Source organism: Coturnix japonica, chromosome Z (assembly GCF_001577835.2).
Source record: "Coturnix japonica isolate 7356 chromosome Z, Coturnix japonica 2.1, whole genome shotgun sequence".
In the NCBI taxonomy this organism is placed as follows: Eukaryota; Metazoa; Chordata; class Aves; order Galliformes; family Phasianidae; genus Coturnix; species Coturnix japonica.
In genome coordinates, this window is record NC_029547.1 from 48692131 (window position 1) to 48713987 (window position 21857).

Here is a 21857-nt window from a genome sequence, read left to right on the forward strand (position 1 = left end):
GCCCTCTGTGCCACCCTATCTGCTGGTAAAGAGCAGGCATCTTATACATGCCACCATGCTATCTTGGAGGCAGATTGATGCCAGTCAGCTTTGCAAAGGCTGCCCAGGGTGCCCAAGCAGTCTCTCATTCCTGCAGCTGCAGAGAGAAAGCACTGGCCTCAGCCCTGGCTTGCACAGAGAAACATCCACCCCAGCTCCTCTGTTGTACAGCCAGAAATGGCTAATTGCATAACCCAGAAGGTGACCACGTGCACACTGCATGCAAAGTGCTGTACGCCTCCACATACGCCTGCACACACACTTCCAGCCTTCCCAACTCACAGGCCAAGGAAAGACAGAAGGAGGTCATTTGGACTGTATGAGCTGTACATTTGCAGCTGAAGGCTGATTCATCATGGCTGCACTGAAATGCTGCTCCATGAGACACAGCCAGAAACTGCTGAAACACGGGGACAACCTTAATGCATATGTAGAATTTCAATAGAGGGCTTGAACAATATAGACAGCTCCTTACAATATTCTACAAAAAAAAACAAACAAACAACAACTAAAAAAAAACACCAAATCCTCTTTCTTTCATTCCTAAAACTCAAAAGCTTCCTTTCCCAACCACTTCCTAGCCTTTCCACAGCAACTAATTACACCAGCACTCTCCATATGTTGCTGCCTTTGTAGAGATACACACATCAGCACCAAGAGGGATGTGCCTAAGCCAGGATCATGCTAAAGTCATAATGCAAAATTGAGTCTCCTCACTTACTGCAGCCACTAGACCAGCATGGTGAACAGAGAATCTAAGCCTCAACTCTCTACCACCCCTGCCCCCCCCAGAAGCAAGGGAGAAACATCACCACTGCAGACAGCAGCACTTGGACCAGAATAAGCTACTCATAACTCAGCTGAGGCTAGATCCTGCAGCACATCCAGTCCATATCAGTTGTCTGGTAATGAATATCGTCAAATACTGAGATCAAAGCTGTCAACAGGAAATCTGTTGAGCAAGAACTGATCAAACTACCATCCCATTTCATTTCCCACCAGTGTCTTCATCTTCGTGGTCCAGCTTCAATACAAGGAGCAACCAGCTGCTCATCAGCCTTTCCACGTAAGCTTAAGAGGTCTCCTCACTTGCAAGACAGCAGGTAGAGACAGTGCTTTTACACAACAGTGAACCCTGAACGTGATTCTTCCCATGCTCTCATTCTGTGCACTCCTTCCCCCTCTCCAAAGCTGTTGGAAGTAATCCAGTACAAAGTAACGCTTGAATTGCACACGTCAGGCTGAGCTTTGGACCCTGCTTTCGCAACACAGCCCAAACTCATCACAGCAGAAGAGAGAGTTCAGTCAGAAGCAAAGGATACCATACTTCTTGTGGGGAAAAAAAGCAGAGGAACCAAATTATTTCTGGGCTACACCTTCAGTAAGTACAGATGGCTGAGCAGCACTGCCAGCAAACCCTGGATGTTGGTCTCCTAACAGATGGTGACTGTGCAACCAAGAGAACAGCATGGCCAGAGTAGATGTTCTTGTAATGCCCTGACCTTATTTAATGGGCCTTTTCCCTCTAGATACATGCAGGTGAAACCCAAATTTGAGCTAAACTCTGAAGATACATTGTAAAAACATGTGATGAAAGGCTGCCTTTGCTTTGAATCGACTTGTAATACTGTTGTGGTACAGTAGCCTTTCGGCTGCTCAATGGGAAACTGATATAGAAGCTACCAGAAGGTACCAAGTAGTAGCTGAACAGATCCAAAATCCAGATGACAGAAGTACAAGCAGAAAGGTCTTCTTCCACTTACAAGTAGATGCCATCTGCATTTTTGTTGCATTGTTAAAAATCTGAATGAACTTCTGCTGCCCACCCCACAGCTACTTGACAGGACATGCCATGCCAGACTGCTTCAAATAACCTTCAGATTGGATGCATTAATTTCAGAGGACTCCGACAAAAAAGTCACCATCCTCAGCAGAGCAGTCAGTTCCTCTGAAATCTCCTCCTGGCTGAACCAGTTCAAGCATTGCCACATAGGCTCTACCAGTTCCCAAAGTTCATAAAGCCAGTCTCGTAGAGGACAAGAGTAAGACTGCTAGTACCAAAGGGGAGAAGAGATTATTTTCAGCTCTAAGAGCCTAGTTTATGTAGGCTCTTAGAGTAATTGAGAACAGCATGTACTTTAAAGAGCTACAGCCACTGTTGAGACTACTTCCTCCTCTCCACTGCAACATTCTTATAAATTATGAAGCAGTTCACGAGGTTAGGGTATTGACCCTCCCCCCCACAAAATAAATAAATAAATAAATAAATAAAAGAGAGCAGGCAGCATCACTCCTTTGGGCCGATGCTGCCTGCAGCTTACAAGATGGGCTGCCTTGTCCTGGAAGATCAAGGCTCTTAGTTGTATAAGGTCAAAAACATGGCACTTGCACAGACCTTCCCACCACCCTTGACAGCCCTGTAATAAGAGGTATTCATGGGGAAAAAAAAAAAACAACAACACAATCTTTTGTCTTGTTTTATTTGAGCACTTTAAGAATGGGATACATAGCTCTGAATTTGCTGGACACCAGTTCTGTGACGAGACTCAGACATTTGAGCAATGACTTCAGAGACTGCTTCCATCTCCACCAGTGAATATGATAGCTGTCTCTCCCTTGTGACTCTCAGTTTCTAAAGCAACCCAGCCCCAGCCAGCTGGCAAACACCCTGACATTTGCAGGGTTCAGAAAGCTTATCAGAGACACCACTTTCCACTCACCACCTCAGTAACTCATGTTCCCTCCATATTCTCTGCTCAAGGTCAGATCTAATGGAACAGCTCCTCTGCACAGCCCTGTCCCAAAGAACATGGCCCAATCTTAACACAGTTACCCCTGAAGCCCCTGGTGGGACTGTACCTTCTTTGGCTGTAACTGTCTGCAGAAGTTACAGCATCTTGTGATGTCTCATTAATGTTAAGACAGGAAGCTTGAGGAGAATGCACTGGATTCATGCTTCTTTGCCCTGTCTCCACACGAAGAGACTCCTGCTCCTTAAAGCTTACTGTAACAGTTACATTCCATACTGATAACAGATGGTGAGGCTGATCAGAATGCTCCTTGGAAGCAAAACATCAGTTACCTGGATTTGTCTCTACACAAATGTGAGAGCATGTCTCATGTCAGCTACTTAAAGTAAGCCTTCTGTTGAAAAGTTACACAACAGGCTTGTGGGCCTCTCCTTGATTAGAGATCAAAAATGCTTGCTATTGCCTCTAGCAGAGGTCCCAACACTGGGAAAACAACCATTAGACCTTTGGCCACATTACGAAGTGGCTGAATTTCTCTGCTGTTGTTGCAGCTTACAGCACTCAAAAGTGTTTAGAGTCCATGCCACAGACCCACCTGTTGGCAGTACTCCTCCTGAGGAGCAGGTAGGTCACAATAGAGACACTGGACTTACCCACCAGGTCTGAACAGTATTTCAGTACTCTGACACACCAGCATTCAGGAGCAACTCCAAACCCCCTCCCTTCTGTCTGCTAAGGATTTGAGCCTGCTCTCTGAAAAGGCAGACCAACTGTTTTGACAGGATTCTCTAAGATTTGAAATACTCATATGTAGGGAATTTCCCCCTATTTCACTTGACAAGCAAGCCACAAAGCTGTAACTTAGACCAAAAAACCCTTTGACTAACACTTACAGTCTGTCTTCTTCTGTAGGTGAAGTTCTTCCATAACAGCAATCCCAGCTGTGTCCAAAACGCCATCGTTCTTCAGCAATGCCTTCCTCCCTTTGTGCAGTAGCAGCAGTACACAGCAAGGATGTTGTGGCTGGGCATTAACTAAAAAGCAAAAGTTCAAAGGGAAAAAATTATGTGAGATGAGAAAAGGCAACAAGACAGAAAAAGGTAGAGGCTGTGCTCTGTGAGCTCATGAAGCCTTGCAGCCAGCCCCTCACCGCATTCCCCACATCTGCTCTCTTTCTTTGCACTCTAGCCAAGTCTCATAGATTCAAGTAAGCTCAGATTTAAAGAAAAAAAGCTTCTTTCCATATTTACTTTTACAATGGTGAAAAACGTCTTGCCAAATTAGGTAAGTCTTTGTTTGGCATTCCAACTAATATGTTTGCTTGCAGGAGAAAATGCTACATACTTAACATGCAAGGGAGAAACATGCATCTCCTTGAAGACAAGTGACCCTGAAGCCATTCATATTTGGACAAAGTGAATGGACAATTGCTGTTGAGTCAGTGTCAGGTCTTGCAGCCACCTGGCCTCCACAGCTGTTGTGAGCAGTGTGCATTCAGTATGCACCTTGCAAATGTATGAGAAAGTAAAAAAGATTCAGAAACACATTTGTTTCTTTGGTGGCTTTTAATAATAAAAGAGTATAATCTTGGGTACACAGAGACTTTGAGTAAGGCTCAGCTACAAAGACAAGCTTATAGTAGACTGAAAGTCATTAAATCTTTTATTATTATAATTATTATTCCAGAACTTATTTAGAATTGCTTAATTTACTTTTGAGATTATGCCACTTCAGATTAAGAGTATTTTTCTTCTGAGTAAGTGTCCATGCAGGGATTTAACTAATTCACAGCAAATTAATTCTGATTTATGCCCCTGAATACATTCTGTTGACAGGCTAAGTGTTAACAGGACAGCTAGCAACCGACCCAAGCACACTACCAGATAACCATTCCCCCTAACATCTGCTGAAGTGGGAACACATGCTTTTGATTCTCATGTCCCACATACCATTATCACAGACCTATTACTCAGAGTTGCATGCCTGACTGCAAACTGCATTGAAAACATTTCCAAAATCCACAAATGCACTATGAACTTAAGACTTCTTCAGGAAATTCTCTGACCATCCTTGCACTAGAGCAAGATCAGATTAGATACTGCAATTCTGGATGCCAGCTTCAAGTTAATGAGTATTTGCAGCTTTTAAGTTTTACCCACAACTAAATCCATTATTACAACAGCAGATTAAAAAGCTGTTGTATGGCATAGGTCTCTGTTACATGTAAGCTTCCCTAACACTACAGACAAAATAACTGAAGTCACCATGCTGAATTCCACAGAAAATTACACTGTAGGACCACAACAGCCCAGCAGTGCTTCTTCATGTCAGCATAAGCGGGCAAGAACAGTTACAGACAACTACAAAAACCTACGAATTAAACATCATGTTGCTACACAGGCAGCTGAGCATACAGGCAATAGGGGCTCCTTAACTACTGCTATGATTCACTGTAGTGAACAGTGCCTGCAAATGCTCCTCTTCACAGGGAGATGCCCAACTGATCTGGCAGGAGAGCTTTCCTCCCCTTACCTTGTGCTTCCCTCTGTCTTGACAATCCTGACATTAACATGTTCCAGCTGTGTGCACATCTGCCTGGTAGACTGCAAACTCCCAGACACGCTCAGGTGAGGTACTGTAACAGCTAATACTGTATCAACAACATAAAACCCCCACTATGTAATACAATTAATGATCCGCAGCAAACTACCTGCCAGTGTTTTCTACCAATTACAGCTAAAGACCAAAATCCACCAGGAAGACAGCAGGAAGGATCCTGCAGGGAACAGCAGAGACCTTTGGCATTCTCGATGGAATTAGGTTCAACCCCTTCATTTAATATGCTTCATAAAGGCAGCAGAACAGAATTTGAAGCAGTCTAGGGCTGTCTGAGCTAGTTACAGGGGAGATGGCTTTATCCATACCAGCAGAAATCCAGATGTTGGTTCCTTGCAATTGCAGGCAGTCCCCAGGATCCAAAACATGGAAAAATTGCTTTACAGACTTTGTAGAGTTCATACTGCACTAGACCTTTGCAGTGACATAAGGGCATATATATGAACATTTAACATATCTTAGCTGATCAGCAGAAACCTGTGCAACCAAGAAGACTTGGCTGTGCCTGCTTAAGTTTCAGCTCTCTAGAGTTCAGCTAAACATTACAGAGAACAAAGCAAATGTGCTGGCTTTCAAGCAAGGACAGTTTGTCTGGACACAAGTTTTAAGTAAGGCAAAAATATCTGTTTGTAAGAACTGCACCTGATTGGAAAACCAATCCCATATGCTGACACAACAAGCTATGTCTCTACATTAACCAAAGAGACAAGTACTACCACCAGGAGCACAAAAACTGAACATGAAGTGCCTAGTTCTACTTCTTCCAGCCATGCTGTGCTTACAGCTTCAGAGACATTCAGTCCCAGAACCTTTTGCGGGGAGGGGGTAAGGAGAGGGGGAGAGGGAGGGTAACCCAAGTTTTGCTTATGCCTACATCTGTCTCCAATTTTGATCTGTATCAGAGGCTGACACATTTGGTTCACTGCTGATACAAGTTAACTAGGTCCATATGAATTACTAATACCTCAGGAAATGCTGCACAAACTAAATTCCAGGCAAAAATGGGTTAGTACCATTTCAGATGCTCTTCTAGCAGTTGGAAAGCAAGGATTACAAATCAGAAACACAGAACACACTGACAGATCAACTCTCTGAGCTCAGCTGGAGCTGAAGTCCATCTCTATTTCACCTCAGGCTCATCTAGGGTGTACAACACAAAAGGGAAACCCAACTCACTATTTACTACTACTGTTCCAAAGCCCACAGATACCAGCTTGTTTTCCTCCTGAATCACTCCTAAGGAAAATGTTGTTAGCCAGCAGTGTGCACCACAGATCACTCACCCTCTAAAAAAGTAGTTATACTTCTGTCTAGCACAAGAAAAGCTGCATGAATTTCCCACAGCAGCACAAGTTTCCTGTGGGGTAGTTTACCACACCTCTGCTGAAGAGACAGATTTATATCTGCCAAGACTGAGCCTACCTTATACATAAACAAATAAAACACTTATTTTTGTCAGCAGTGTGAAAGTTGGATCAATTTCCTAAGCTGTAACAAGTTGTGCAACCTAGCTGCATAGAGGTCTTTACTGTAGACATCCAACTTGCACAGCCCACCTTTTCCATTGTGTGAACACTGCTTGTTTTCCAGAAGAGGTAGATATACAGAAGTTGTAAGCCTAAAGGCAAAAGGTTTACTTGTATTCATCACTCAGAAATCTGTTCTTGTTCAGCATTTCCCCACCTCCTTAACATAACTGCATAGCTTAGATGACATGGAGCACAACAAGGGAGGCTCAGATTGCCTATGTCTTTAAGATGCACCTGGTAGTACCTGGTAGATGTATCCATCCAGTACCTCGGGCGTAGTGGCTTTTACAGCAACCTCCCAAATCCAGACACACGCCCTGTGCAACATGCAGATAGAGCAGCAAGAACTCAGTTAAACAGACAGCCAATTAAAAGGACCATGAGGCCATCTCACATCTAACCAGACAATAAAATGGGGAGACCTCATACACAGACTTCCTGGAATGCCCTACCAGCATGCCATTCACATCTGCATACACATAACATGCTATTTTTTCAGGCATTCTTAATCTTCTCAATTCATGAGAAAACACAGGAGGCATCAAGCAAAAAAAAATAAAAATAAAAAAAAAAAATCCAAGCGCTCCCCCAGATCTTTTGAGAATTGTCTCCACGTGCTTATCTCATGGACTATCTCTGCAGATGGCTCTTCTCCCTATTGCAGAAACTCCATGAGTTCCAGACCTGTACAGCCGCAACTCCATCTGAGTATGCAATTCAAAAATCACTTTAAGAGATAAATTAATGAAGAGATTAACTCTGAAAATGCTGACAGTGAAACACTTTGACCAACCCTGTCTAGATAAGCACAATCACAATCATCAAGACTAAAGCGGCTGTTGAAAAGCCCATTAGCTGGTATGCAGAGTCCCCAGACCCAATCAGTTTTAAACACAAAGCTATGTATTTTTACAGCTGTACATTTTGAGAGGAAAAAAAGGTCAAGTGGGAAGAGAACCAATTCCCCACCCCCATGCCTGGTGTCTGTACTAAATAAACATAAAACAGCCTTCAAAAGCAGCTTTCTGCAAACAATGCAGCTGTTTGCTTTCTTCTGAGGGCAAAAAAACCTTTCCCCTGGAGAAGAAATCACTATTTAGACAGGGAACAAAGCAAACTTATCAAACCTAATGGGAGTGGAATATTTCAGGATTCTGGCAGCAGGATACAGAACCCATGAATCTCCAGCCCTGGTCAGCAGAGCTAAAAGCCTGCACTAGTTAAAGACTCACAGACTGCCATGAAAGCAGTCTGAAGCCTTCCACCCCATCCCTTTGGACAGATTTCCACATTGCAAAAGCTCTGACCACTGTCAGCTCTCCATAGACCATGCAACCATGGAGAATATCAAACCAATATCTAGACATAATGCCCTTTGAGGGGAAAAAAAACTATTATTTACTGGGTGCAACATCTACAGCCAGTACTGTTCCTCTACTGCAAGCAAACGTGGCCTAGCACATTACACACCTATCCTCAGATGAAAAACTGTACATCTGCTTAACACCAACAGCCATTCCGTAAGTAACTACCAAATCGAACAACCACTCTTCAGAAGAAATGGGACAGCTGAGGTAAAGAACAATGCCTGTGAGCAGAAACAGTCCTTTTGGTGAAGGCTAAGAAGTGACTTTATTTCTTTTATGTGGCACCAAACTGTATTTCATAGAGCAAACAGTATCATGAGCCATCTCACCTCTGCAAAGCCCAGATCCAAGAGCAAAGTCCCTCCCAGTGCTCTGTATGCCACTAACTGAGACCAGGTCACCATGACAGAAGGTGAGAGAGAAGCGTGTGCTTCAAATTGACATTTTGATTCAAACAAGACAAAGTGTCAGAGAACTTTTGGGTATATTGAGAGTACAGGCATTGATTAGAGTCAAGAGTTGAGCTACATCACACAAACCAGGGTCTTGCATCCTGGCTGCATTCTTGCAGAATACCTGGATCTCAGCTCATAGTTTCTTTCCAATTAGTAGCTATGGACAGGAGACTCATGCATCCATCTTTATTTTGTACAGCCTGAGGCTATAAGAGGGAATAAGCAGCAAGAAAAATATTAGGAGGAAACCTTTGTTTTAAACTTCTGTGATATCCAGAAAGAAAAAGCACTTTGTCTCTAAACTTTAATGAATAGGAAGTGGAAAAGGAGCATTAGTCCCAGTGTTGTTGAGATTATGCTTGACAAAGAGTGGTTGAGGAAAAACGCAAACAATCACTTATCCCACTGTTAGGGACCTAATTAGAGATAATCTCCACAGCAGAAGCAGGTAATGCATGAAGAATTAAGAGAATCAGAACAATTCAGGTAAAGTCTGCAAGACTAATAGGAGCAAAATTGACATTCAAGACTCTAAATTTCTCAGGAAGTCAAAAAACTCAAAACCTACTGGAGCTTCAGAGAAGAGGAGAAGCTGCACCCTAACATAACATCTTTCTAGGAACACCAACATTCCGAACTAAGTTCCAAAAAGATGCTGTCAAAAGCATTAGCAGCATGTTCAAACAACTCACCTGGATTCTCAAGCAAAGCAAAGGCAGGGATAAAAACACAACCAGTAGATGCCACACACTTGTCTCCTGGTTTAAGCACTGCTAGATTCTGCAGCAATAACCAGCAATGCCGGGTCAGCACAGGAGGTATGAGCTTTGAACCTGCAGCCTGATGCCTGGGATGCAATATCGTTATCAGTGAGGCCACACAGGCACTGAAAAAAGCAATTAAGTTTCGTAACTCCCCCACAGCAGACTTCCATTTCTTTCCTTTTTGCCAGATGAATATGAGGCCAAATTACCTATTCCACCTAAAAGTTCATTCAGTGAGAAGGGCTTCCTCTTCAAAACCACCCTGATCTTGTTTACACCAACTGTTGTTAACATATGACTGGAGAGCTTCTAGGTCAGCAGGCAAAAATTTAATTAGGACTACGAACAACAATATTTGGGTGGCAATCCTTGGCTAGTTTACATCACCTTACACAAACTGACTACCTGGCCTTACATTTGGTACCAAACAGGTTCTGGCCTTGTTCTTCAACACTTACTAATACTGCAAACAACTAACACGTTGTTTTCACTGTAGCCATCTGCCCTATAAAATAACAATGATTTGTATGACAGAAGCATTTTCAGATTTAGTTTCATGGTAATGCACAACCAGTTTGACTGATTTTTCCTCCTGATGAGTGCAACAAGCTTTCTACAACTCTGTAACAGTATGGAAAGAGCCAAAACATTGGGAAGCTGATTTAACATTTTCTTGGAATTCCACCAATGCCCAAACAAAATACAGGCACTGCATCTCACCCAGTCACAGAATCCTTACAGCACCATACACACAGCTACATAACACTGAGCAGATGAATTCTCTTCGTCTAAGGGCACTGAGCTTCACAGAAGGTTAGAGACAGCTGGATGAAAACGACTGCTTCTTTTAAGCACAGCATGACAAGAAAATAGCTATTCACAGACTGCGTTAACTGCTGCTATTAAAACAGTTTGTCTCATAAAAGAGCCCAGTGCTAGGCTTTGCCTGTTGCAGTAGCAATCACATGAGAAGGAAGCCCAGACAAGAAGTGGAACTAATACAACAAGATGTCAGGGACAGAAACCTGGCATCCCAAGCATTTGGGCAAGATTGCAAGGGGCTTCTACTAGTACCTAGTCTAGGCACCATGAATAAGCAATTTGGTTTTCTTAATAAGTCAGATATTCTGTGCTGAGTACCTCTGAAAGACCAGCTGTGAACAGCACAGCAGAGTCCATTTTGAAAGCCCTACCCAGAATGAGTACCACAAGCACTAAAAATGCTGTCCTTGAGTTCATCAGCAGCTCTCATTTCCTCCTTCTGACACAAAGCCTAAGTCCCAAAATGTACTTCTGGGGCACAGGTGGGCCCACAGCAATGTATCATAAATAAGCCACAAGAGATAGTTCCCCAAAGACCTGAGAACCAGCCTACAGGTACTCCTTAATACAAACAGGACTAGATTTTTCCACAGTCAGCAGCGTCACATTTTCAGAAAGGGATGATGTTTAGAAACTTCCCGTGTGACAGAACATGCCAAGCTACTTTGAAAACCTGTCCTAGATCACACTGGAGCAATGTCTTCCTACCAGAATGACCACAACAACTGGTTCTCATTAACTGTAGCATGTTCAAAAGCTGAACTGGTGAAAACAAGTGAGGCTCCAATGCAATTGAAAAGCTTGAGTTTGCATGTGCCATAGCTGGACTGATTCAAATAAAAGCATGGGCAAGAGACTGCATCATGAACTTCAGCAAGAGGAATTAATTAAATGTCAAATATAACACTTAAGAAGAATGTAGCCATTTATTTCAATATTTTAAAAAAAAAAAAAAAAAAGATAATTAAAAAAAAAAATAAAAAAAAAAATCAAATCTTCACCAAGAAATGCATTCTTAAAAACATGGCTTAAGAAAGCTATGCCACACTACTTATTCCCGAAGATAATTAAAAAAAGAAAAACCTACCAAATTCCACTGGAAGATTGTGAAACACATGAAACATTCCGATATTCCTATCACAGTGAGCATCTCTACTTTTCTCACATTAAAAAAACAGTTGATTTACTTTATCATGGCCCATGTCCAAGATCCATAGTCCACATTAGCGGTTTTGTGCTTGCCTTTTTTTTTTTTTTTTGATCCCAAAGAACGAACTTTTCTCTGTTGTGGAATCTAGATGTAATAGAACATCCTGCTAAAATAATGATTGTGACATTTAAGCTCAAGCCATGCCATTAAGCTTTGATCTCTGAGCAACTGTAGTATAGTTGGCAAAAAGCTCTGTTACACAGCCTCAGCCACCTTTTCCTCCTGCTGATGCATTCTGTTTATGGACGTTATCTTCTCAAATGTGAAAAAGGATTAAGCATTTCACTTTATACAAGACAGCTTTCTGCCTGGCAGCTGCCTCCAAGGACAGAAGAAAGACTGAGCTCCCTCAAGAAAGTCATCAGCCTTCCCAGCTTTTGGGATAATAAATCCATGAGGTCAGAGGGTGTTAGCTAGAAAAACTTTTGACCACCATCCCCCGCTCCACACACCCTGGTCATTGCATTACTTCATCTACGTGAGTCAGCCATAGATCTGGCTTAAGACTGCACGCACTGGTAGGTGATGCACATTCCTGTTGTGGAATGGCTGGGGTATCACTAGGGTGCTTGTATAATCTCCTGAGCCAAGGTACCATGCCTCACAGCTTTTACATCACCTCCATGAGGATATATACACATATTCTTTTCCAAAGAGTGTCTTCTCCTGTACTTTATTTTTTGTAGCTTGTTCTTGAGTCCTGGGGGAAGGCAAGAATGCAAGCAACCCAAAGTTGGTACTGTAATTTGAGATGTATGTCTGCCTTGTAATATCCAAAGAAATTAGTGTTATTCTAATCTCGGTCTTTGCCATTTGGGACCAGTATGTCATGAACCAGCAAGTGTCCAATAACAAAACAGAACACAATATGGCTTATACTGCATGGAACATCCTTCTGGTGTCTTTAAGACTCACTGCCATAAGGAATAAGCTGGCTGTGAAGCCTGGTATCTAGACAACTGCACTGACACATGTCTCACGGATATAGGTTATGGAAGATGAAACAACAACAAAAATATCCCTCAACTATGCAGAAAAACCTCAGCCAAGAAAAAGCCTGTAGCACAATGCAAGGAAATGATGTTGTCAAAAGAAAGTTGGCAAAGGCTGTATTTTGCAACAGATGTTGATGTGAGTAGAGTTGGATCCTTGAAACTCTACAACAGGCAGATTCAAGCAAGGCTTCAGCTCTCACATTTGCTAACCACCTAACTGCATGAAGCTAAAAGCTAGTAATTCAGTAAAGCAATAAACAGGAATCCAGGTGCTTTTGAAAGGTAATGACTGCTCACTTTAAAGGGAAGTGAATTTCTGCCCAATCTTGGCAAATGATAAGGTTCAATAACCACTTATCTCTAAAGCTACTCATAGAAGAAAACAAAAATAATTGGCATATGCAATAAGAATGAAGGCAGCACGCCGGTTGTCACAGGTGTGGCACTGGGCACCTAGCTGGGAGTGCTGCCAGAATGCTGTGTACAAACCTTTCTCTTTGCCTAATCCACTGAAACAAGTTGTTCCACACAGATTATATTGTCACGTCCAATTGTTCAACTTGTACTCCCGTTAGGGTCAAAAAGCCAGTAAACAGATGAGAAATAAGCTACAGTCTAGTTATTTTAAAATCACACACATGCTGATGGAATGAGACAAAGGTGATGATCTATTCATACCTAAGCTACAACTCTCTTCAGGTGGCCTTCAGGACAGGGGTCCACTAGATTGCTCCAACAGTTTCAAGGGACTAAGCACAGATGTGAAGAACTGGCTTACTCAATTTCAAACAAAGCACTCAGAATGGGAAACACTTTGGGAGAGTGCATAACTGGCACTAAAGGCCAGAAGGAAGAGAGTAAGCTTGTAAGAGAAATATAAACAAAATAGTTCAAGTTGTTAATGGATATATAAGTTCCAAACCATACATTTTCTGTTGAGCTTAAGAAATCCTTAGTGATGCAGAGAAAGTTTCACTGGAGTCAAAGCACATTCCCACAGACAACCCACTTGACAGAAGTTATATCTGGCTTTACACATGAACACAACAAGGAAGACAAATACAGTGTTGAAGACTAAGACCATGTTGAAAGAGCTGCAAGAAAACCCTGCAAGTCATAATAATGGGGGGGGGGGGGGGGGGTGGAAAAAAAAAAAAAGCAAATAGCAAGTGAAAAACAAGATCTGAAGGAATCTGGTGACAGCTGGTATGCAAGTGATAGTATCAGTTTGGTAGAAGAAATAAATCCAAATTCCTCCAAATATGCCTACTGCTTTCTTAGAAGGAATATCTCTGCAGGACTGTGACACCTGGTATGCAAGGCCATAGGAACTGCTGCTCCAACTTAACAGGGTAAAGAATTATTAAAATACCAAAAACACTTTAAAACAAATGAATTAGACAGAAAGTACAAAATCTAGTGATAGCATAAACTCTGAAATGCAAGATCAATCTAGTTTAACAGAAAGAAATAGGCTTACCTAGGAGAGGACTAGATTTCAAACTTTGACTCCAGCAGAAATAAATGTCCGTGCTTCTGCACACACCAAAGCTTGCTGCTGTTTCATTATGTGGGCAAAGGGAATTTTGTTGGGCTTTTTTCTGTCGTTTGTTTTTAAATCCAACCAAATTTGCTTCTAATTTGCTTTCCACTAGCAATTATACCAGAACTCCTTTTACAGCAGCATAATTACAATATAGGGAAGAGAAAAAGACCCAATGAAATATCCATAGAATATAAACATATTCTCCACAAATACATCTCTCAGTGAAAGTTTAATACTTTCTTTGTTTCTTCTGAAGACACAAGAATGCACCTGCAAAAGCAGAAGCAACATCTGGAAACCTGGGGTTTAAACCTGGTTGCTGACATGACCAACACAGCTAATAGTCTTCACCCCCCCCCAAAAAAAGTTACAGTGCTGCAGCTGAGAAAAAACACACTTTCACTTTTACATTATGAAATATAAGCTTTTACAATTTCATGTTCATAACAACACTGAGTCAGGGAACAGAAGCATGTCAACACAAGACCTGCTAGAAAACAGGTTATCCTGGTCCCTGGGTCCTGCTGTTATCACATTGACCACCATTACTGTTGCTCTGAGACCTTACAGATGGCTTACTCCTGGCTGTTACTGAGCTAAGAGCCAAGAATGCTAATGAATATTAATTGCATGGCTTGCCTTCCAGCTTCCAGTAATAGCCTTTCACTGGGAAACGGGCAAATAAAATTTCAGATTGTTTCACAGAGCCAAGCAAACAGGGTGATGGCTGGTTTGGGCCACTTCTTTATCTTCCATACAGCACAGCCTGCCTTCTGCCTGCTAGAAAGGAAGTCAGACCTCCAGAATGATCTCTGAACTGTGTGGTCAGAGGCTCTGGCTTTGTTTGCTCTTTCCCAAAGACTGACCTTGCTATCTAGCTCAAACCAGAACAGTCTTGGAAAGGCTCTCCTGCTCTCCTCTTTCTGGCTAAGGACAATCATTCCCTAACAAAGTTAGCACAACACAAACCAATCTCTTATTGGATTAGATAGAGCTCTGCTAAGCAATACTCCCCAGGAAAATAACAGAAGAGGAAAAAGGTCAGCTTGTATATGAATGTTTATGCCATTCAGACCAATATACATTCTTCTTATAATCTGTGATCAAGCCTTTTCACTAATAACTCACTAAATCTTAGGATCTGAATGTTCCTATTTTTCCTGCAGCGCTGGTTTGTTGTCTGAGAAAAGCTGCATCAACAGTTTTCCATCCTACTCTATCTCACCCTCACTCCTTGGGGCAAACTCACATGTTTTCTGCCCTAAGACAAGCAATAAAAAAGACAGGTCTGGCTTTAGTGTTACCTTTAATTAGCAAAGCAGAAAGAAAAAAATGTAGAAGAGGGTATTCTGGTCAGTAGTTCAATTCACGGTAATTCTTCTGAGCTGATCCACAAAGTCCTTCCACATCCGGTAACATTATAGGACATGTAGCTACAGAATATGAAATGCTTTGAGTTTTTAAGGCAAACATCTCAACACTACAAGCAGAGTCTTATCATGGTATTTATAATCCTTATCCTCAGTAACCACAACTGTTTTAGATAACTACATAGCAAACTTACAAGAATTCAGGATTCAAATATTCAGCAGACACAGAAATGATAATCTAAAAAACAACAATTAAGCAACTTCCTACCCTGTTAGACCTGGAAAAAGCAAGCAGAGTCCCTGGCAGCCTCAGGTGAAGTTGAAAAGTAGGGCATATATAAAGTATTTTATCAAACAAGTCCTGGTTCCAGCCACACACAGAGGTAGACACCAAGAATAACCAGCCTAAGAGAAACATGATGGTGTATGGTCAGCCATGGCCTTATTTCACAATGTGGAGTGCCGCCCAGACTAGGAGACCTATATAAACATCATGGTTCCTGCTGCAAGGTTACTTAAACAAAGTAGTAGTCTGGTTACCCTTCTGTTCCACTCCTGTCATCATCTTTGTGCCAGCATCAACGTTCACAAACCCACGATCCGCGCACAGGATGCCAAAGAATCACCCAGCTAAAAGAGTTTTCGACCCTTCCATCCCTCAGTGAAAGGACTCCCTCATCTGGAAGCTCAGAGAGAAAAGTGAGTTTGAAGTTTGGTTACTCTTGACTGGAGAACTCTAGCACCAGCCCAGAGAACAAAATATGGGAACAGACAGACTGAGCACTTGGAGGAGGTGCTCAGCAGCAACCCCCAATTACAGTAGATTAAAGTTCTGAAGAAACCACACCCTGAAGGAGCACTGTGCCTGCATGGTGCAGCACACATGATAAACAGCAGCAGAGCTGATCCCATCCAGCAGCAAGAGGACAGGCTGGGGACTGGCCTTGCTCCTGTCCTGGTTCTGCAGGCCCACCTCTGCCAGCAAGCTCTGCAGGGATGCAAGCAAGGGAGAACCCACATCCCAATTTGTACCTATCACACCTGATTCACACATGAGACATCATGTACATTAGCCTAGAACTTACGCAGAAGACCCAGAACTGCTTTCCTCAAGCCACAGAGGTGTTATTACAGCATCCATAGACTGCTTTATGCTCACACCACAAGGGTGAGGCCCAGGAAGTAGAGAACAGGCTATTTACAGAACAAAGGCTGCAATAATAACATTGCTCTATCTTTTCCTTTCTTTGAAAATAAACAAATCTTTTCAACTTTTGCAGTTCGCGGACCAGTCCCTCCCACCCTGTGATGCAGGATGGATGGGGTACCCAGACCAGATCTCTGCTCACATCAGCAGAATTGAGCTGAATAGGTTTCTGAAGACAAACCTGGCATTACAAATTAGGTTGGCCAGCATCAGCCCATAATAAACCCATCTATAAGCACACCCCAGTCCCAGTGGGTGAGGAGACCATCAGGAGGCTCTCACCATGCCTGCCTGTACTACTGCTCAGTTTGGAGGAAAGCTGGGACCGGTAGCCAAGGGTTGCCAAGATTCCTGCAAACACCAGTCTTACACAGAATGGCACGTGAGGTGCTTGTTTCCCACAAAACACCATTCAGGCACGTGAGCTTCAGTAGTAATGCATCAAAAGGAAGTTACTGTGAGCAGCAGGGACCAGCCACAACGCTGCAATCGCAGACACCGACAGCAACAATCGCTTGAAAACAGCAAACACTCCCAGAACACCTCCAACAAACATATTGTTACTGTTTTGTAGCATGAGACAATCCCAACTTCCAAAGTTAGACAAAAATATTGAAGCCTGGAGCCCTTAAGGATTCCACTTTCCAGCTACTGCACATCCATGGTGGGCTCTGCCCCTATCCCCCTAGAAGTCTTTAGGATCCTGCTAACATCAGCAAGACTAAGCAGCTCTCCCTCTCCATAATCCCAAGGAGGTGGTGGAATGAAGGTTTTCAAGAAGTGAGTAGATATGTTACTTACAGACATGGTTTAGAGGGCAATATTCGTGGTAGGTGGCCAGTTGGACTAGATGACCTCAGAAGCATTAAGGTTGGAAAAGTTGTCTATGATTCTAAAGTTCAATTTGAGTTCTACCATGCAACCTTCGCCTTCCAGGCTACAAACCCTCTACCCACAGTTTAGAATGAGCTGACCTGTAAAACCTGCCCACCACCAGCCCACCTGAACTACGAGTGCCAGACAAACAAAGCAGCGAAGCACTGTGAGTGAAGGTAGCCGGCTCCTGCTGCTGGCCGAACGCGTCACACCAGGCTGAGCTCCACAGCCTGCAGGGACAACGCAGAGCCACACCACGGTGCACGGGAACACCTCGGCACACAATGCCGCTCCCAGTCCGAGGCACAACAAACAGAAAGCACCCGCACCGTATGTTTATTACCATTACTCCTCTTCAAAACGCAGAGCGATTGCTCACTTAGGAAAAGCTTCAAGACAGCAAGCGTGGCCATCTGTTGCTAATGGAGCATGCCCAAGACGCGGCTGTTCCCTGCTGTGCAAGCACGGACCCATCTCTGAAGTCTGCCTCCTAATTGCATCTTAAAGTACTAATCTATACCCGTAATTTTCAAAACGGACTCCAATTCAGCTAGGTGTGTAAGCATATGCTTATATCCCTCTGGCTTCGGTAACATCTATTCCAAGTGACTAAAGATCAGCTTTGATCCTCCAAATTGATCTATACATCCCTTAAGTCTCCATGCCTAACAGCTCGGTGGGGGACGCGACGAACAGACAATAATAGCACTTAACAGGAACTTTCAGTCTATAATCAGAGTATCCTTCCTGACAGTCTTAAGAATCCGAGCGGTCACGCGCGCCCCGAAACCGAGCAGCAGCGCTTTGCAGGAGGCTGACGATAGGCTGCAACGAAGCAGTCCAAGCTTCTCAACAGCCTGGCAGGCAGACTTGAGATTTGTTGCACGCAATCGAGCCTCCAGCCCATCACAAAAGCTGCGGGATCGATTTTTTTCTTTTTTGTTTTCACACTACCACTCCCCGCCCAGCGACATCGATTTCCCCGTGGGTATGAAGGGGACCGGAGCCCCGCGCTACCCTCCTGGTGCCCACCAAGGCTGGGGCGGGCAGCGGGGCGCCGAAGCCGCCCTACGCGAGCGCTGCCAAGGCAGAGCCGCTCCACTCGGGATCAGATAGAATAAAATAACGACACAATTATAAACACACACTCTGAGGAGATGGGGGGGAGCGAACAGAAAAACACAACGCATCTGCTGTCTGCCGATCCCCTGCCGCCCCTCAAGCCATCTACCCAGTCAAGTTGTGTACACGAAGGGAGGAGGAAAAAAGAAAAAAAAAAAGACAATAAAAAAGTTAGCCGCTTTCCCCCTGCCCCGTGCCGTTGCTCCGGGCGGAGCGAGGACGAGCAGTGCAGCCACCCCAACCGCAGTCGGTGCCGTGTTGTGCCATGCCTACCTCCGGGCCGGTGAGCCCTGGGCAGCCGCCCTCGGTCCCACACCGAGCCGAGCCGCCTCGCTTCGCTCCACTTCTCCCGATCTCAGCTCTGCCCCACTCCGATCTGACTCCGGCCCCAACGCCGGCCCAGCTCCCGAGCGCCGGAGTCCCTCAACGTGTCTTTATAGGGCGGCACGGGGCAGCCCGCGGCGGGGCGGTACCGCCCGCCCCTTCCACGGCCGGGCAGAGCCTGGAATCGTTTTTCCTTTCCACTTTTCTCTCTCTTCTCTGATTTCTTTCTTTCTATTTTCCTTCCCCCTCACCCCCGTTCCACTTTTTCCCGTCTCCTTCGTCTTTTTCCTTCTATTTTTTTTTTTTCTTTTTTCTCTCCTCCCGCAGCAAGAGACGCCGCCGATGTTTGGGAGGCGGGGACGCGCCGATTTGTATGTGGGCGTGCTCGCTGCAGCCGAAAACAAACGGCGGGGCTGTGCCCGCCCCACACCGCGCGATGCCCCGGGGGACCCACGGCAGGGCAGGGAGCGCACGGCACCCCCTAGGGTTCCTGCTGCTGGGCTGGGGTCAGTGCGTCTCTTGAGCGTGGCGGCCGGCTGCTGGCCGCTCTGTGGGAATCATAGAGCAGAGGCTCAGAATCATTAGGGTTGGAAAGGCCACTATGATCACCAAGTTCAACCAGCAGCCCATTCCACCAGGCCCTCAGTGCCACATCCGCAAGGTTCTTGGACACCCGCAAGGACGGTGACTCCACCACCTCCCCGGGCAGCCTGTGCCACTGCATCGCCGCACTTCTGGAGAAAAATATTTTGCTAACATTCAACGTGAAACGGAGGGCAAAGGCCAAGGGAGAGCCCTGTGCTCCCACCAGCCTCAGCTCCTCACCTGCACTGGTCCCTGCGTCAGGATCAGGCAGCACAAGATGTGCACTTGTGCATCCTCAGGTGCCTAGCTAACACACCACTACCAGGAACAGCAGTTTCAGGAAGAGCAGACCTTCCAGTGGTGGTTAGGAAGCAGCAAGGGACCATAAAAGTGAATGCTTTATTTTTCATCCATAATCAAGAGTCAGTTTCTGAGGTAGTTCTTAGACAAAGTTCACAAACTTTAAAAAAGCAAGCTGACCCCAGCTTAAACATTCATGCTGCCCAACTACGCCTGCTCCAAACACAGAACACACAAATGATGGCCACCTGAGAAAGAGCATGTGTTACTGACCTTAGCTATTACCAAAATCCCAGGTGGCCCCTTGTTCTCCCAGCTGGGCTCATCTCCCAGAAGCACAGCAACCTTCATCTGACCCACTCTGAAGTTTCTGCTCAGTACATGTCAGGAGCACTCAGAAGCTCTGCTCTGCAATCTATGAAAGCGTAGGAGTGCATTTCCAATGCAGAAGATGCTCTATGAATGAAAACAACACACAAAAGACAGGCAACTCTCAATTATGGTTCCCCCTGCAGACATAATGCGCTGCCATTGCTCATCCACAGTGAAGTCAGTGATGTTAGTGAACATGCTGTTGTTAATGCTTTGCCTTATTATGAGCAACCTGGATGATCCATGGTTACTGAGGGAACTGCATGTTCTAGTTCAGACACTTGTTTACAATTCTCAGCCCACAGCCATTGTACTTCTTTGAGGGGCATAGAAATACAAGTACCTGACAGCAACCTCCAGAGATCTTGGACTGACTGTGATCTGTAGTGCTATCCACTGGGATGTCCTATGCTGCAGAAATTATTCAGACAAACAATGCATGTCCTGCAGTAAATGGGAACTGACATTCATTCCAACAGTGACCCATGCTCCTTCCCTCTGACACCATCATAACGAGGGGCTTGGGACTGGAAACACAAAACTAGGCCCCCATTTCTGATCCCAGGTTCCCCAGTGCAGCTGCTGCCCAACTGCACTGACTGAAAGAGGCATTTGCTGGCTACTCATTCACCTGGTTACAAAAATGAAGCAAGCACTAGGTTTTCAATCTGCAAGTGCAGCTTACAGATTTTACCATATAATACAGCTTTCAATCTTTGCACTTTTCCAAACATTTACCAGATCATATTTTTAAACTGTAGTGTAAATAATTTCAGCATATTTGCTCAGAACACAGGGAGGAAGTGTACAGTTACTTTATTATCAGCAGGGTGTTGTTAGGACTCATCCCGTGCAATGAAGCATTTGAAACAGAGTGGGGCACGCTGGGCAGGGCTTTTAAAACACTTAGTGACCTTACATTAGTGCTGATATGAGTGCTGGAAATGGACTGGAAGTTGTGCTTGTGCTGGTGGCTCCTTAAATCAGATTCCTCCTGGGAAAGTGAGTTAGTTTTTTAAATATCATCAGAAGAGAAGACTTCCTTTAAGTTCGGAAATCAGCATCTGTGACAACTGTTGAAGCATTTAAATATCATCTTCCAGAGAAGCATTTAACATACATGTGTTCATTGGAAGAAAATGGAGTAGTTAACTGAGTTTACTAAATACCTGGTCAGAAAGCATCTTTGTGCGCCACTGGAATAGCATTCATCAAATTTGTATTTTCTTGGTTGCCTGACAGTGCAGTCAAGTATACTATAAATGATTAAATGCTCTGGGGGACACCCTTCTGTTCTTTCCACAAACTCTGTTCCCATTAAACACCATTCTTAGCCACTCCCCAGCCCCAGCACCTCTTGCTTTCCATGAACATTATTCTTGGTCCTTCTCAATTCTTTCCGTGAGGTAATGAGGGACATTAGGCTCTGTGCAAAAGTTTCTTTCTGCTGCCCCTTGTTTTTCACTCAACTTCCTCCACTGCTCCTTGCCTTCCACTGCTCTTCAGCTTCCCTGTGGGTCCTCCATGGCCAGCAGACCCCTGAGGGCCTTTCATCAGCCATTTCAGAGCCTGCCAGTATTGGCTAAAACACAGCTCCCATGACATGCC

The 21857-nt window shown here is 44.2% G+C and overlaps 1 protein-coding gene across 5 annotated transcripts in view; it reads right to left on the minus strand.

Annotated features, from left to right (window-relative positions):
- ABCA1 (ATP binding cassette subfamily A member 1) overlaps positions 1–19220 on the minus strand; it is a 93708-nt gene extending 74488 nt beyond the window's left edge. For 2 of the 5 annotated variants that reach the window (XM_015849597.2, XM_015849592.2), the window contains exons 1-2: positions 18942–19220; positions 3683–3823 (exon numbers count right to left, since the gene is read on the minus strand). In XM_015849597.2, the coding sequence (XP_015705083.1) occupies positions 3683–3748 (66 nt within the window). In that variant the 5' untranslated portion in view covers positions 3749–3823; positions 18942–19220. Of the gene's footprint in view, positions 1–3682; positions 3824–7178; positions 7252–9448; positions 9577–18941 lie in introns of those variants that run through there. The other 3 variants (XM_015849594.2, XM_015849593.2, XM_015849595.2) reach the window with 3 other exon arrangements.
- Between the last annotated feature and the right edge of the window lie 2637 nt (positions 19221–21857).